Source organism: Drosophila pseudoobscura, chromosome 3, assembly GCF_009870125.1.
Source record: "Drosophila pseudoobscura strain MV-25-SWS-2005 chromosome 3, UCI_Dpse_MV25, whole genome shotgun sequence".
Taxonomy (NCBI): Eukaryota; Metazoa; Arthropoda; class Insecta; order Diptera; family Drosophilidae; genus Drosophila; species Drosophila pseudoobscura.
In genome coordinates, this window is record NC_046680.1 from 12841453 (window position 1) to 12857288 (window position 15836).

The 15836-nt window shown below is 48.6% G+C and overlaps 4 protein-coding genes across 8 annotated transcripts; 3 read left to right on the forward strand and 1 right to left on the reverse strand.

The window, feature by feature from the left end:
• Nucleotides 1-159: 159 nt before the first annotated feature.
• On the forward strand, nucleotides 160-7500 carry Mtmr6 (Myotubularin related protein 6). 2 transcript variants are annotated; one of them, XM_004444159.3, is made up of 10 exons: nucleotides 160-362; nucleotides 3132-3248; nucleotides 4856-5018; nucleotides 5077-5360; nucleotides 5421-5555; nucleotides 5626-5855; nucleotides 5960-6472; nucleotides 6544-6789; nucleotides 6848-7070; nucleotides 7130-7500. In XM_004444159.3, exons 1-10 carry the CDS (start codon nucleotides 339-341, stop codon nucleotides 7265-7267), a joined length of 2073 nt encoding a protein of 690 aa, XP_004444216.3. In that variant the 5' UTR covers nucleotides 160-338; the 3' UTR covers nucleotides 7268-7500. The 2 variants fall into 2 exon arrangements, with proteins under 2 accessions (XP_004444216.3, XP_001361043.2); XM_001361006.4 differs by lacking the exon at nucleotides 160-362 and adding an exon at nucleotides 1201-1831.
• Nucleotides 7501-7929: 429 nt separating this feature from the next.
• Nucleotides 7930-10482, reverse strand: eIF2Bdelta (eukaryotic translation initiation factor 2B subunit delta). 3 transcript variants are annotated; one of them, XM_033377493.1, is made up of 5 exons: nucleotides 10347-10482; nucleotides 10132-10246; nucleotides 9384-9995; nucleotides 8762-9334; nucleotides 7930-8701 (listed from the first exon to the last, which is right to left on the reverse strand). In XM_033377493.1, the coding sequence occupies exons 2-5, from the start codon at nucleotides 10192-10194 to the stop codon at nucleotides 8018-8020; spliced, it is 1932 nt and encodes a 643-aa protein (XP_033233384.1). In that variant the 5' UTR covers nucleotides 10195-10246; nucleotides 10347-10482; the 3' UTR covers nucleotides 7930-8017. The 3 variants fall into 3 exon arrangements, with proteins under 3 accessions (XP_033233384.1, XP_015039981.1, XP_033233385.1); XM_015184495.2 differs by lacking the exon at nucleotides 10132-10246 and having other exon boundaries at nucleotides 10347-10454; XM_033377494.1 differs by lacking the exon at nucleotides 10132-10246 and having other exon boundaries at nucleotides 9384-10033; nucleotides 10347-10452.
• Nucleotides 10483-10546: 64 nt separating this feature from the next.
• On the forward strand, nucleotides 10547-11215 carry roh (reduction of Rh1). 2 transcript variants are annotated; one of them, XM_001361008.4, is made up of 3 exons: nucleotides 10547-10687; nucleotides 10764-10964; nucleotides 11034-11215. In XM_001361008.4, exons 2-3 carry the CDS (start codon nucleotides 10784-10786, stop codon nucleotides 11099-11101), a joined length of 249 nt encoding a protein of 82 aa, XP_001361045.1. In that variant the 5' UTR covers nucleotides 10547-10687; nucleotides 10764-10783; the 3' UTR covers nucleotides 11102-11215. The 2 variants fall into 2 exon arrangements, with proteins under 2 accessions (XP_001361045.1, XP_033233387.1); XM_033377496.1 differs by lacking the exon at nucleotides 10547-10687 and having other exon boundaries at nucleotides 10698-10964.
• Nucleotides 11216-11336: 121 nt separating this feature from the next.
• On the forward strand, nucleotides 11337-15811 carry Ice1 (Interacts with the C terminus of ELL 1). The gene is made up of 2 exons (XM_001361009.4): nucleotides 11337-12935; nucleotides 12993-15811. The coding sequence occupies exons 1-2, from the start codon at nucleotides 11570-11572 to the stop codon at nucleotides 15713-15715; spliced, it is 4089 nt and encodes a 1362-aa protein (XP_001361046.3). The 5' UTR covers nucleotides 11337-11569; the 3' UTR covers nucleotides 15716-15811.
• Nucleotides 15812-15836: the final 25 nt, after the last annotated feature.

The window sequence follows — 15836 nt, forward strand, 5'->3', positions numbered from 1 at the left end:
TGAATGTTATCGCACAAAAATACCACACGAAAGCACGATAGTCGATAGTATCGATAGTCAAACTTGAATTCGTCAGTATATAAATGGTATATTTTTTAAATGAAACGATATATTTTAGTATATTTCTGAGGTTCCGACGGTATATTTTAACGATAAATCCACGGTCACACTGATATCAATATTTTTAATATATTTATTAAAAAAATGCAGATAAATTAAAAAAGTCTAATTAAAACGTATTATCAGTGCGTGTCACGTGCTGCAATCCCGATCGGCTGTGAAGCAACCTTGAAGCTATTATACCACGGATACTGGGAGACTCGAGCAAAACGTAAACAATGGACGATATCAAGCTGGCGAAGGTATGTATGTTTCAATCAGTGTTGTTTGCTAAACAGTCGTAAGTTCGAGGACAGTAACATTGTCCAATCTTAATCCAGGACAAGAGTTGTGAGTCATGCAGCAATGCTTTTTTTGCTTCACCTTCTGCTCGGGTTATTCAAAATCGATGGTCAACCTGGGCGGGAATCAGGGGAAGGACCGGCACCGCACCAAGGGCTCTCTCCCTAATGCCGCAGGGCACACGAATCAAGTCTATTAAAATATAGACTTCTTTAAAACATGCGCATGGGACGGGGATGGGAATGAATCCAGAATTCCGCCCCCTCCCGCTCTTTTCCACTGACACTCACACAATCAGGCGAGCCGAGGTTACTTTTTAGCCTTCACCCAAACATCTGAGCTACGTTAACCCACAAGTTGAACCCTCTCTCAATTGGCTATTGACATTGGCAATTGAAATAGATTCAAGAGTGCACGCACCACTTTTACTACTCTCTTTAACGATATGTGATTCATAGGACGCTTACAAATTACATATAATATGTAAAGCCTAAAGAACCCACTCCTTAAAGAGTATTGCTTCGTAGCTTTTTGCAATAATCTTTCTCTCGCTCTCTTTTCATTGTATGAGAAAATTTCCCTGACTACACACTAACCATAGCATGTATTTAGGCGCGCGTCAATCACACTGGCAGCTTTTTGGCCTCCACCAAAGCCTTAACTACTCACTGCTTATAGGGTATGCAAGTATTTGCTTTGCGTTTTAGCTGCTCGCCAGCTGCTCCCTTCCCATTGGCTGAGAAAATTTCCCTGGGCACAATTTTTCCCAACACCAAGCATAGCATGCATTTAGGCGCGCGCCAACCACACTGGCAGCTGAGTTCACTCCCAGCACTCGTGTCGGGAGCTGGTTCTTCTGCGGTCTTCAGGCACCCACCCGCGCACACACTCTCATACCCCCCAAGAGGGAATAACAAAGTGTCCAAATATACACACACCTTCGTATTTATACGTACTGTGTGTTATTCGTGTGGAAAGCGAAAAGTGAAAGTCTGGAACCCAACCATCTCTTACCATCCCGTCCCGTTCCGTACCATCCCAGCACCGCCCACACTCACGTGATTTGGTTCATATGCCAAAGGGCCAGTGCCCGCTCTTTCTGTTGCTAATTCAAAATCAATAAGGCATTGTGCAACAACCATATTAACAACAACAACATTAGCATAAACTGCAAAGCGAAACTACAGAAATGGACTTTACTAGATTCATGAATAAATTCAACGAAATCGAACGCCAACTATCCCCCACATCGGCCCTGCGTCTGAGCTTCGACAACATATCGCCGGAGACGGAGGAGCCGCCCGATGGCAACAAGAGGCTATGGGGCGTCCCCGTGCCACCCTTTGTCTCCGACAAAGTAGTCTCCTGGATCGAGGAGGAGTTTAACGAGGCGCCCGTCTTCTACAACGGCAACTGTGTGCTCAAGAAGGTAACAGACATTCTCCATCATGGCCTCAGCTCTGTTTCATCTCCTTTGCAATGCAAATCTCGCTACAAAGAAAATCAAACAAAAATCAATCTAATTTTCTTTTTTTTACGCATTGCCGCCAGCTCGTGGCCGGAAATTATGCAAATACCAATCGAGCTGGAGCAATATGTTCTGGGCCCTCGACTTGACCCTACTTGGCCTCTCTCCAGTAACCATTTCCCTATTTAGGTCACACAGACACAGTGATGCAATGCCAAAGTCCACTCCATTCCATTCCGGCTGCCTCCTGGCGCCATTTGCGTAGCTATTTCCTCCCACAAATACGTACAAATTGTTGCATTATCACCGCAGTACTCGAGTCGAGGACTCTACAGGAACTGCTGGGTGTGCGGCCAATTAAATGTGTGGGTTTCCCATTTGTTCACAAATGGGAATGGCTTCTGGCTAGCTTCGAAAACTGCACTCGTCCATCAAAGACTTCACCGCATACTGCAACAGGCTGACAAATGAAAAGGTTTCCCATGTCCCCTGACAACTGTCGTCGTCTGTTTTCCATTCCGTTTTCAATTTCCTAGCTGTGGAAAATTGCTTGCCGAAGAGTAGCGGAAGCGATGCTGATTAAATTGAGTTGCAATCAAGGGCCCACAATCTTTAAGGATCCAAGTAGACTCGTAATGTTGTAGGTTCAATTTGCATGCTAAATTGACCGCCTGCTGTGCTTCTGGAACAATAAACCGCCCGTCCCGCTGACAATTAACTGACCTTATCTATCCCAACAATGGCCCCGCCTCGAACAGAAGCCAATGCTACCGTCGAAATAACATGAAAGGAAATTAGTCGGCTGATGAGCGGGCTCCAGCGGCTGGGGCCCTGGAGCACAAACGGAAGGCAGGAGATGAATGAGAGTTTGAGGACCATCAAATGCCTGAATGGGATGGCTGCCCAGCGGTTTTGTTTAATGGATGAATGGCATTCATCTTGTACCCTAAGTGTTCCCTAAATCCCTCGCTTGTAGGTTCTGTTCTGCCTGAAAAGTAAAATAAAAGAATCCCTTTATCCTTTGAACTTGCTCTTCTTCCTGGCAATGCAGCGGCTTCTGTAATATGTGTGTGTAGGGGGAGTGGGTTGTGCGGTTGTTTCAGAATGTGGGCTGCATGGATGCCGACTGACGTCAGCAGGCAGCAGCAACTGAAATGAAGATGGGCTCAAATTCCATGTAAAATATTCGTGCAATAACATTACATATTTCTGCTCTCTCTCTCTTTTTCTTTCTGTTGGTTTTCTGTCCACATTTCGGCAGGTGGAGAGTGTGCGGATGATAGATCGCTACAATACCAAAAATCCCACTGTCGGTACCCTCTATCTGACGGCCACCCATTTGATATTCGTCGAGCCCGAGAGCAACAAGGAGACCTGGGTAAGTAGCCACCGATATGACATCATCAATTGTTTTATGCCCCTCCACGGGGCAACTTGTTTGTGTGGGAACTTCTGGAATCGAAAAGCCCCGTGGAATGGGTACGTAGCCTGGGCCGCAAACAATTTAGTGTCGCGACATCTGAGTCACCTGAGCCGTCGTTCCGTTCTTATGGACATGTGGAAACGTGCTCAAATGTGTGTTTTCCTGATGGGGCTTGGGCTTGGGCTTGACCTCGCATTTGAAAAAAGTTTGAGGCTTTTCCTGCATCTTACAGGCGGCAAGCCCTGTGTAATAAGAGTGATGTCTGACAGTCGTGGATGCGGCGCGGCCCGGCTGTTCGCAGTTCCGTCACTTGGCTCAAGAAGCATGAGTGCAGAAATGTTTCTTCTAAGAAGTTGCCTCAAGGCTTACGCGTCACTTTTCGTGTATTTGCGCTTTAGGTTTCCGCTTAAATTTGCAATCAGTGCGCAGAGGAAAAAGCATGGCATAATCACGTAGCGTATACGCCCCATTGCAAGCGCACAAATTGAATCCGGCCAGCATTTCTATACCAAATTAATTGCGCAAAAAGCAGCAGCGTGCACAGTACACAGTACCGTAGTACAGTAGTATATTCTCATCAGGCATAAGCCCCCAGCGGGGGGACAGAGACGACTCTTTGTATCCAACAAAAGAGGCAAGGGGATTGGGCCATGGAGTCTACGGGTGGTTTAATGGAAGGGGGCAGCTCTTGGTGGTTGCACAAACAGCTTAGTCAAGCTGTTCTGGCTTAGCGCTTTTTGCATTATGCCAGCCAATGCGATTTGTATGCCTCAAAGCGGAAACATTTCCTAGAAAGCATGAAGCCGTAATGAATGGAATCCAATAAATTAAAAAGGCTTATTCTTAAATTTGATTTGCCTTAAACCACACCCTTGATATATATACTTACATATACATATTATGTATCCCCACTTAATTTCCATTAAATCCTCGTGGTTCTACCAATTAGGGTTCGCAGCAACCTTAAATTGAATTGCGGCTGCAACAGCTCTTACGGATGCGTAATTCTGTCAGCAGGAAAGCACGCATGCATTGCATTTTAATTGCCTGCCCCAAAATTGCATTAATTATGCTCTCCACTCGGCAACTACCGGTGCAAGTGCGACAAGTGCCCCCAAGGCAGAGAGAGAGAGAGAGAGCGAGACTCTGAACTCACTTGTTGGCCAAGTGAGAAGAGGTTTAATTAAATGTTGAAGGGCTTCGACTGGTGGGTATTTTACGAAGAGCCTATCGATTTTCGGTGGCACTTAGCAATTGGTTCCTAAGTCTCTCATAACCCTCCGGACAGGACTCTCAGGCTACTCCGATTTACTGTTTTTAGTGCTGCACTGAGGCGCATCAATAATTGAGTGCGGAACGAACGCAACTCCGTGCCCAGGCACGTACTTCTGTGGACTCAGCGAAGGGGGGGGATAGAGAGTCGGCGTAAAGTTAGGGGGAGGCGCGCTTGGTTCAGTTTTTCTAGCAGCGAGGCGAGCGTTGCATAATCGCAACCCTGGACAGTGTCATGGTCAAGTGTCGCAAATGAAATTGTTGGCAATGGTTTTTGCCACTACTTGCAGATTCTGCACATGCACGTGGCCAGCATAGAGAAGCTGCCGCTGAGCACAACCGGATCGCCGCTCCTCATACGCTGCAAGACATTCCTGTCGGTCACATTCGTGATTCCTAAGGACTCCGAGTGCCACGACGTCTACACATCACTGCTGAAGCTTTTCCAGCCAGGTGAGCAGACTTGTTTAAAGCATATCCATCGCCAACTCTTCATTCTCCTCCTCCACAGTATCCATCAACAAATTGTATTGCTTCAACTATCAGCCGGCCAAGGATGACTACCCCAAGAGCGCTGGCTGGGACTTCTTCAACCTGGAGGCCGAGTTCAAGCACCTACTGGTGCCCAACGACAATTGGACCCTGTGCTCGATGAACGAGAAGTACGAGCTCTGCGACACCTATCCGCGTCAGATCTACGTGCCCAAGGAGGCCACCACTCTGATGCTCATCAGTAGTTCGCGCTTCCGCTCCAAGGGACGGCTGCCGGCGCTCACCTATCTGCACAACAACAAGGTGGGTGTCAACTTCAGCATTGTTTGGATAATTAGCTGAAAAATGTCTCCTTCTTTTTAGGCCTCCATTTGCCGCTGCAGCCAGCCGCTGTCTGGCTTCAGTGCCCGCTGTTTGGAAGATGAACAAATGCTGGAGGCCATACGGAAGACAAACACTAACACTGACTACATGTATGTGGTGGATACGCGGCCGCGTGTGAGTACCATGTGACATATCCTAGAGATGAGTACCATGCAAATAGTCCCGTCCCCTTTCATATTTGCAGATCAATGCGATGGCGAATCGAGCTGCCGGCAAGGGATACGAGAACGAGGCCTTCTATGAGAACATTAAGTTCCATTTTCTGGGCATCGAAAACATACACGTACAGCGCGCCAGCTTGCAGAAGGTGCTGGAGGCCTGCGAACAGAAGTCTCCCACCATGAGCGCGTTCCTGAATGCCCTCGAGTCTTCTGGCTGGCTGAAGCACATTCGCTCCATATTGGACACGTCGAGGTGTGTAAACATTCAATAAGATGTCAGATGGCTCGTATTTATTTGGTGACAGCTGAACAAACAGAAACTCATTCTTCTCCTCCTCTTACTCTTCCTTTTTGCAGCTTCATTGCAAATGCCGTGGACAAGGGCGTCTCTGTGGTTGTCCACTGCTCCGATGGCTGGGACCGCACCGCTCAGGTGTGCTCGCTGGCGCAGCTGATGCTGAATCCCTACTACCGCACAATCAAGGGCTTCCAGGCGTTGATCGAGAAGGATTGGCTGGCCTTCGGGCACAAGTTCAGCGAGCGTTGTGGCCACATTCAGACGGATGCAAAGGAGGTCTCGCCTATTTTCACGCAATTCCTGGACTGCACCTGGCAGCTGATGTCGCAGCGAAGCGAAGCCTTCGAGTTCAACGAGCGCTTCCTTCTCATCCTGCACGACCATGTGCACTCCTGCCAGTTCGGCACCTTTGTGGGCAACTGCGAGAAGGATCGACTGGACCTGAAGCTCTCCGAGCGCACATTCTCATTGTGGGGCTTCATGGCCAACCACCTGAACGAGTATATCAATCCGCTATACAGGCCCAATGTGGATGAGGCAATCAAGGCCAATCTGGCGCCGCAGTGCATCAAGTAAGGAGTCTGCGCCTGCTCAGCGACAGATAAACATTAGCGACTTATCTTTTCTTCTGTTCCTCCCGTAGATTCTGGCGGGGAATGTACTGCCGGTTTGAGAGCGGCATTCATCCGCGAGAACCGCTGGGCGATCTGCTGCTCGACAGCAAGGAGCACACCAACTCTCTGGAGGATCATGTGCAGCATCTTACCAAGCGCATAGCAAGCTTCAAGAGCTACATCTCCAAGTCGGCCAAGAAACTACAGGATGCCACCAGCACCAACACCAAGGTCACCAAAGAGGTGGCTGTTCCCAACGAGATCAATGACAACAAGTACAAGCGAATGGCAGAGTTGAATGATCCCCCTCTAAGATCTGATTCCCCATTCCAGATACAACTACGACAAGAAGCTGAGCGAACTGTCCGCTGCTGATGACGACCACCCGCTAAAGGCAAACAACATGTCGTTTGCCAATCTCTCGCTGAACGCAGAGCAGACGAGCCCGCCGCAAGACCTGCCCGACGAGATCAGCTCAGTGGCCATTGATTGGAAGCCCATGCGCAATGTTACCGCCTGTTCCTGCTCCACGCCTTTCGATCAGTTTAGCAAAAAGGTGAGGCAGAACTCGGCCAGAGTTATTCGAAGCTTATCCCTAATCTATCCCCTCGACAGACACATTGTTGGCGCTGCGGTGACATCTTCTGCGAGCGCTGCATCGACAAAAATGTGTCCCTGCCAGGACACGACAGCGGCAAGCTGGTTCCCGTGTGCCGAGGCTGCTTCCGGCAAATGCAGAAGAGCACCCCGTAGAGGGTTCCAGAACATATAGCCTAATCCGTAGTCATAGTACATTGTTGAGCATGATAGCGGTTGAGTCGTCGACCGTGCAGACTGTGTGTTGGAGGATGAGGAATGAATGGATGAAAATGCAATTATAAACACCATGAATTATATTATTTATATTATATTTATTGTTGCATTTGTAGTGGTAGCTGCTTAGAAGCTCCTTCGAGTTGTTGCATATTTAAAACAAAACAAAAAAAGTAGAGCAAAACCAATAACATCTAAACCGCGAGGGATGGGCTTCCAGGCATCGACCCATTCCATAAGTCGGGCACAAATCTGTATATTTTGTTGTTAAACTTAGATCGGCACCCAGAAACAAACACACACAAGCAAGAGTACAAGTGAAAGCATATTAAAACTATAAAATATGTGTCTATAAAATATGTGTTAAATATACACAAACAGAAACAGCGGGGACCGCTGCAAAAATACTGTTTAATCAATTTAATTTTAAAATGCACACTATTTATTCAATGATTTCATTCACAACTGACTCGATTATAGAAACTCCTCCAGCGGTAACCCACATACAGAATGCGCCGCCCCCTCCTAAGCTGCGGTCCCTCGCATTAACCATATTCCACTAGGATTAACCTGCCTGGCAAAAAACAAGGAAGAACATAAAATACTATTCAAAATTGTTTATCGATTTGATCAAAATGTAATAAAAAAGTAATATTTATTCAACAGCAGCGGGATTTATCTGAGCGACGATTAGTAGCCAATTTCTGGCTTGATGCGCAGAATGACGGGAACGCTGGTGCAGGGCAGGATGGCCACCTCGGTGACCACGGCGCTGACCAGCTCTGGTGGCGTTATGTCATAGTTCAGGTTGAGGGGCGTTAGATGGGCCTTGGCTGTCCAGTTCTTGAGGCAGCACTTGTCGTCGCGCACTAGATCGTTGGGATCGCTCAGTTCGTTGTAAACAATGGCGTCGGTCTGGAATCGTTCGCTGAACTTGTGCGTCTCACAGCAGACCAGAACGGGGACATTGTGGGCGTTAGCCACGAGGGCCACCTGAGCAGTGCCTGTTCGCGCCATCACATAGCCGTTGGCGAGCAGAGCATGGGCACCCAGTAGCACCTTGGTAGCTTCGGCCATCACATAGCCCACGGCATTGATCAGCACATAGGTGCAGGGTATTCCGTGGGCGTGTAGGCGCCGCAGCATCTCCTGGCCCTCGCAGGTGGGACGCGAATCGACCACAATGACACGGAAAGCGACCTGTCGCCGCTTAGCCTCCTCGCAGATGAACTGTATTAGTGAGGAGCAGCCAAAGGTGAGCAGTACATCACCATCGGTTATTTTCTCCTGCAGAGAACTGCTTATGGCTTGAGCAGCCTTGCCAATCTGGTTTTCCATGTAGGTGTCGATGAAGTGGACGAGCAGTTCCTTCAGCTGCAATAACGATTTGGATCAACATTACTGAACGAGTAAGTCTGGCGAGAAGAGACTTACCTCCGCCTCTGGCACATCTGCCGGCAGTTGCGTGACCTGATTCCTAAACTGTTTGTAGGCATTTGACACGGAGACGGCCAGCGGACGACACTTGTGCAGATGATCCACGTGATGCTTTACTGCAGCATCCAAGCTGCGCCCAAACTCCTTCTTGGCAGGCGTCTCAAAGTCCTGCACCACCTGCCGCAGGGCATGCAGGAAGGCAATGCACCGCGCATTGGAGCCGACCACTGTGCGCTGAGCATATTGCACTCCAAGGCGAGCCATGCTGGGATGCACCAACGGATCGTTGATGAACAGGCTGGCGCCCTTCTCTGCACAAACCAAATGATTGAACAGCTTTACTTTGCACTCTGATTTGGCGGTGATTAATGAGTTTTTGCTGGGTGAAGAACTCGTTGCTGATTTCACAGGCGAGACGCTTTCCCGTTTTAGTTCCTTGAGTACTGTGCCTGCACCCGGAGCCTTGACCGCTGGCTGGGCTTTCTTTACTTGTCCTTGTCCTTGGGCCTTGGCTGCCCGCTGAGCTTCCTGTAGGGCCCGCCGCTCGGCTTTGCTGAGAGCGGGCTTCTTCTGTGAATCACAGAGAATGAGAGGTGTTTAAATTATATTTGTACCTTACCTTATCGTCATCCGCTGCAGAGGATGGAGCTGCGGTAAGTGTTGGAGTCTTATCTGTCACTTTTAAGTTGGCCAGCTTCTGCACTGGGGGCTCAACCTTGGTCCCACTGGATTTGGCTGCCTTCGCAGCCTGTTTGGCCGCCTTCTTAGCCTCTCGCTCAGCCTTAATCTGGTCGCGTGTCTTGTCCCCAGTTTCCGTGCCTGTCGACGCAGGGCAAGTGACTGCGGCAATGGGAGCTGCTGGCTCTGCAGTTCCTGCGGGTGGTTCTGGCTTGTCTCTGGCAGTGGTTGTGATCGTGGTTGTCAACTTGGTAGTTATGGTCGTCTGCTCCACTTCGGTGATGATTTTTGTGGCTGGTGTTGTAGCCTTTTGCTTCTTGGCCTGCTTGGCTTGCTTCTTGGCCTCGCGCTCTGCCATGACCTGCTCACGCGTTGCATCCTGCTGGCTGTTGTCCCCTGGCATTGCACTCTCAGTGGGCGCGGAGTCAGTAGTCGACGATTTTGTAGTATTATTAGCAGTAGTAGTGCTATCTTCAACGCGATTTCGTTTGTTTCGGGGTCGATTTCGTTGCCTCTGTTTCTTTTGCTTGGCCCTGGTCGTCTGACTCTCGGTCTGTGGGAGTGGGGTGTTTAGTTAAGATAACTACCAAGCTAGGATACAATTTTAAATCAAATCATTAGGCATGCAAAACCAAAGACTACAAGTGCACTACGGTGCTAACAAGGTTTAAGTGAGTAAGGCCTGATACCTGTAACACCTGATCGCTCGTTTTAATCATTTTGATAGCTTGCAAGGAGACAGACATGGACATTTAAATAGCAAAGGAAGTGGAAAGCCTGGAGAAGAAGCCCTTAGTAGCGGCACTATTAGGACACACAAAGATGTTAGCAAATGGTAGAATTCCTCATTAACCGGCTTCGTAACTATCTATAAAGAGGGTTTTATGGCCCGGGCTCTGTTTACCTTACGAATTGTGGAATTGTTCAATTTATTTGCTCACGATGGCAAAAACTCCAGCTGATTTGATATTATCGATAGTGCCATCGATGATTCCGCAGCCCTAATTTCAAAACTACATTTTACTACAAATAAAGTCGGCTTAGATTCTAAGACACTGTATTTAGAATTAAGATAAACTAAGCAAGCCATATATTTGTGTTACATTCTGCCAGTATAGTACAAATTGTTTACACAGCAACAGTATATTTTCGATCATCTCCTCGCACGATAGCATAAGTTTGCAGCCCCGATAGCAATTCACTCCAGAGTTGCACCTCACGATTTTATTGTGTTCTTTCAGCGAGGTACGTACGTTCGGCAATCGGGAAAATTACATAATTTTTGCATAAATCAAAAGTTGATATTTCCTCGCCACATCAGTATCCAAATCAACAACTACCATGGCCGACAAAGCTGCTCCTGAAAAGCCCGCGGGCCGCCCCATGAGATACCCATACACTTTCTCGGCAAAGATTGCCCAATTCCCCATCAAGCACTACATCAAGAATCAGTGGATCTGGCGCTACTACTTCATTGCGGCTGTTGCCTGCGTGCCCGTCTTCTACAAGATCAGCCGATTGGGTATGTTATCCTGCTCCTGCCGAAATTGCATAAACAAATGCCCTTGCTAATCAATTTTTCTTCCAACAGCCAACTCGCCCGGAAACAAGAAGGCATGGGCCGAGTCCCAGGCTAAGGAGGCTGCCGAGCACCATTAAATGGCCCACAAGAGCGATGCTGCCATTAATTTAGTTTTAATATATGCATCTACATTTCAGAGCTGTTTTTGTTGGCTTTAAACCTGATCGGCGAATAAATGAGTTGAAAACGGATACTTTTTTTGTTCATAATAAAATTGTAAAAAATGTATTTAAAAGTGCATTAAAATACCAGACTTACATGTCTGTGTTTTCCAGGGATGGAGAAAAGTATCGATAGTTGTATCGATAATATGCCATCCCTACTGTTGTGACGACCGGTTGTAAAAAAAACGCGGAATTTTATTTTTGTTTATCTCTGTTTTTTCAATTTAACTAGACGTGTAGTGGGCCCATACCACATTGATAGGTGACTTTCATGGTTTCAATAGATATGCAGTTTCTCGCGCAGGTCCAGTCAAACTAAGGGTTTATCCAGCGGCCCAACGTAAACACGTGAAGTGGTACAAAAGAGGAGGAGGAGGCGCTATGGCCATGCCGGAGAACCCTCAGTTTCCCGAGGTCAACTTAGATCAACTACTGGGTCCGTCCGCTAGCGAGGGCACGTTCCTGGCCCCGTATCGGCATGCTTCGATATCCAAAATCAACACAATCACCCAGTCTAAGCGTCGCCGGCTGTCCGAGCGGATTTGCGACAGCGATGAGTTGATACGGAAAGTGAAACAGCTGCAGAGCCACAACCAACAACTGACCGACACGCAGCGGACAGCCAAGGAGGTGACCGATCTGTACACGACAGAAAAGCAGCAAAGGATAGAGCTGGAGAAGCATTGTCAAGAGCTCGAAGGGCGCTGCAGCCAGCTGGAAATAAAACTGGACGCTCAAGTCACCAACTGTGAGAATCTGGAGGAGGATCTGAAGGTCAGGGCCCTACCGATGGCTGCTAAAGACCTGGTCGAGGCCTACATGCAACTCGCACACAGAGTAGGCGACGATGCCGGGCTGTCACGACGTGAGCAAAATATAATGAAAAAAGTCAGAGACTACTGCAAGTCGGCAAAGATTGTTGTCGCAGAACTAAAAAGTCCTAACCCGAAAGCAAAGCGAAAAGGCATCACCCAAACAATGAAAACTCAATCCACACAAACTTCGACAAAGCCGAAGACCAGTATGTGTTCCGTTGGTGTGCAGATCACGAATCTGGTGGAGACACGCAATCAGGGGACGCAGCATAAGAAATCCACGACCACACGAGGAACCACTACGGCCGCCTTCATCAAGTACCGCGATGTGGGTACATGCTTTCCAGAACCGAAGCCCGCGCCGAATGTGCGCCAAATCCTAGATGAGATGTTATCCTGGCACAGACCCGCTGTCGCCATGCCCCTAAGCCCCATAATGGAACCTCCGCTTGTGGTGGAGGACATCATCCCCAAGAAATCCACCGTAAATATTGGCACCTGCACCATGCTTTGCAATGTGCACCGAGAGATCGACTTCATGCCTGTGGTGCCGTCACAGATCAAGGTCTCCACATCTCGGCCACCCTCGCGCACCATGTTTGAAAGTGTGAAGGATGAGGCATTGGCGGGGGGCACCGTGCCGTCTGGCAACGCCAAGGAGTTTCGGGAGATTCTTAACTTTCTACCTCAAAACCAAAGCTGCCTCGCTAACCTGCCGCCCCAGGCCTTCGATGAGCTATGGCATGTTATTGGCCAAATGGTTCTGTGTCTGCTACACAGGGGATCGAACCCTCCGCTGTCACCGCCGCCCAGCATTAAGCAAATGGACTTTACAAGTTGGCTCTACGCGCTCTATGAGGGCACACTGACTCATCCGGTGATTGAAAAGCAGCGTAAACCGGATCATGCCTCCAGCACAAGCAGCAAAAAAGGTCTCCTTGCGATATTTTTTCGATTACATGATTTAACTCAACGCGCTTTCTTTACAGATAACTACGAGTCGGGCACAGATTGCATGGGAATGGATGTTGGCACTGATCCTATGGACATAATCGCAGAATCGTCCAACATCAGCATCGGAGGAGAGCTCACGCCGATACATCTGCCACCGAAGCCACCGCAAGAACGAAAGAAAAAGTCAAGAAAACGCAAAGCGTCTTCGATTCTGAAGCCAATCCCCAAGCGAAAGATTGTGCATGATGAAGCAGCAGTGGAGCAAGCACTACCCCAAATGGCCAATGAACTAATGGAAATGCACCAGAAAGTGGAGTCGCCAGCTCCAGAGACGGCGATTCAATTTATAAGCAATCTGAACACCTTCAACATGCCCTACTGTGATAATTTAGACTTTGATTTGGACTTGGAAGAGCGGTATTTGCTTCGTTTATTGTCGACCAATGGCCATAACATGCGAAGGACAGTGGAAAGTGACAAGGATGTGGAACATTCAGAAAGAAATCCGCGGCCGCCACCTCAATACGAACTCAATGATAATGAGAATCGTACCACGAACACAGATTCCGTCCCAGCGAAATTCAATCCGAAAGTCTCCAGTGCTGAAGAAAATTCTCTGGAAGAGCCGCAGTCAGAGCAAAAAGAACTCGATGGCAATGTGGAGGATGCTACGACCGACACAGATTCCTTGCCAGGTGAATGCAATCATCAAGTCTTCAGTGATGAAGAAACTTCTGTGGAACAGCTGCCGCCACCTCAAAAAGAACTCAATGAGAATGACGACATCCTCATGAGTAACTCAGATATATTGCTGGGGGAATGCGTCAAGGATAAGGATATGCCATCTTTCGAAAATTACAGAGAGGAATGGGAAGAAGCAAAAACAGCAGCAGATCCACCAAAACCAGCAACGCCAGTGCACGCAAATTTACATTTGGAGCTATTCGGCAGCGAGTCAGAATCCGAGGCGGATGCAAGCGATGCGCAGCTGCATTGGGATTCGTTGAATTTCGGTTGTAGCAACAGCGAGGGATCGGAAATTCTAGTTATAGATGAAGGAAGTTCCCCGATATCACAATCCCCGATATCACAATCTCCGATATCACAATCCCCAATATCACAGTCCCCGATATCAGAATCCCCGATGGCACAGTCGCCACTGCGACCGTCCTTTAGTCAGCTCAAAAGGAAGGAAAGAGCAAGCGAGTCGCCGCAAAAGGAAGCTCGTTTGACTCGTTTAAGAGCCAAGCAGATCCAAATGGAACAAAATAGCCTAAAAGAGGAACAGGCGAAAGATATAGATCAAAAATTAGAGCAGACGCCGGCACAGGAAAATGAAACGAAAGCGAAGAGAAATGAGACGAAGGATTTGGAGCACGAGAAGACTATTTTCTATGACTTGGAGTCTCCAGCCTCACCCACTTCGACGTGGACGGACCAGAGCGACAGTCCACCCATCGAAATCCCATTGGAGCTGTCAGGGTGCCGCAAGGGTGACGGCGAACCCAAGGCTATGCTTCTGCATGTGATGGATGCACCCATGGGGAAAATGCAGTCTACGCATCGTCTTACGGAGACGCAGAAGGATTTGCTTTGCTCTACAATAAAAAGATATCTTATGGACACCATTCAACTGGACTCGACGTGCAGGGACCTCTTGAACGAGGTCTTTAAGATAACGCGGGATGTGGCTGTGATTGTTAATGTGATGATTACAGTCTTCTGCCAGATGACCTACAATTGGATGGAGCCCAAACCAAACGACCCGTTGGATCGCCTGCTGAATGCCCTTAGATACTTTGAAGTGATCAGATCCAACCAACCCTCCTTCACACAGAGCTTCTTGTGTGCGCTGGAGAAGCGTCTCTTCCGGGTGACAAAGGATAGAATCCAACTGGACTGGGCCATCACGTGCGTCAAACTCTACCTGGAGGTGGGCCGACTGCATGCCAGCCATTCGACTCCGGAGACATATGAGAACCCGTCGCGCTTGCTGCTAGCAAAAATACTGTATAGATACGACAGGGATGTGACTCCGTTGGTGTACGAGGTGTTGTGCTTCCATCCCACGGTGCTGCCGCACCGCGAGGTCCGGGAGTACAACAACTTCGATCCCCTGATTACTGTAATCAAGCATCTGCTAATGTGCCGTAATTACGAAGTGAGTGATCCCAAAGGATGCGAGCGATTGCTGCTCTCCAAGCTGCGCTTCGCGTATCACTTCCAGCCCTTTGAGCCCACCAAAGAACAGGTGCTGGAGAACCTGGTGGACAAGCTGAAGGCGGGCCGCCTGGACCAGCTGAGCTACGCCTTTGCGCTCTTCTGTCGTCGCAGCCCGCGGCTGGATGTGTTGAACAATGTGCTCGCCCAGCACCTGGTGCCGCTCGCCTCTAGCTACTGTGATCTAAGTGCACATACTGATGCCTACGATGTCCGACTCGAGGGTATTCTGCAGTGTATATCGGTGGTGCTGAAGCCGCTGCCCTTGGACACCGACATCTCCAGCTTTATTGGGCTGTTCAAGCGCCTGATCGTGGCAGTGCCACGAGCAGGCGTTCAACAGGCAGCCGTTCAGGCCATCTTGCGGCTGCAACGGTTCGGCATCAAGCACGTTTTCGATGCTCTCCAAAATTACAGACCCAACTACCAACTGACGCCACTGACACGCGCCATGTTGCGCAGCTTTGTGCAGCGGCGTCGCGTCTACCATATCCAGAGGAGGCAGGCACAGAGCCATGCCCAAGGAGCGGCCACATGAGATAATCTTTGTATGAATTGCAACTATTTATTTAAATTATATTGTATATTATGTATAGATATTTTGGATTAAACTAAATGCCAACTGCAACTGCAATGAATCTTTGTCGTTGCTCTTTACA

Coding starts and splice junctions, on each gene's coding strand:
- Mtmr6 (XM_001361006.4), top strand. CDS start 1,592: ATGGACTTTACTAGATTCATGAATAAATTCAACGAAATCGAACGCCAA. Junction 6,473..6,543: donor CTGGCGCCGCAGTGCATCAA/GTAAGGAGTCTG, acceptor TTCCTCCCGTAG/ATTCTGGCGGGGAATGTACT. Junction 7,071..7,129: donor TCGATCAGTTTAGCAAAAAG/GTGAGGCAGAAC, acceptor TCCCCTCGACAG/ACACATTGTTGGCGCTGCGG.
- eIF2Bdelta (XM_033377493.1), bottom strand. CDS start 10,194: ATGTCCATGTCTGTCTCCTTGCAAGCTATCAAAATGATTAAAACGAGC. Junction 9,335..9,383: donor CTGCAGCGGATGACGATAAG/GTAAGGTACAAA, acceptor TGTGATTCACAG/AAGAAGCCCGCTCTCAGCAA. Junction 8,702..8,761: donor CAGATGTGCCAGAGGCGGAG/GTAAGTCTCTTC, acceptor TCGTTATTGCAG/CTGAAGGAACTGCTCGTCCA.
- roh (XM_001361008.4), top strand. CDS start 10,784: ATGGCCGACAAAGCTGCTCCTGAAAAGCCCGCGGGCCGCCCCATGAGA. Junction 10,965..11,033: donor CTACAAGATCAGCCGATTGG/GTATGTTATCCT, acceptor TTCTTCCAACAG/CCAACTCGCCCGGAAACAAG.
- Ice1 (XM_001361009.4), top strand. CDS start 11,570: ATGGCCATGCCGGAGAACCCTCAGTTTCCCGAGGTCAACTTAGATCAA. Junction 12,936..12,992: donor CAGCACAAGCAGCAAAAAAG/GTCTCCTTGCGA, acceptor CTTTCTTTACAG/ATAACTACGAGTCGGGCACA.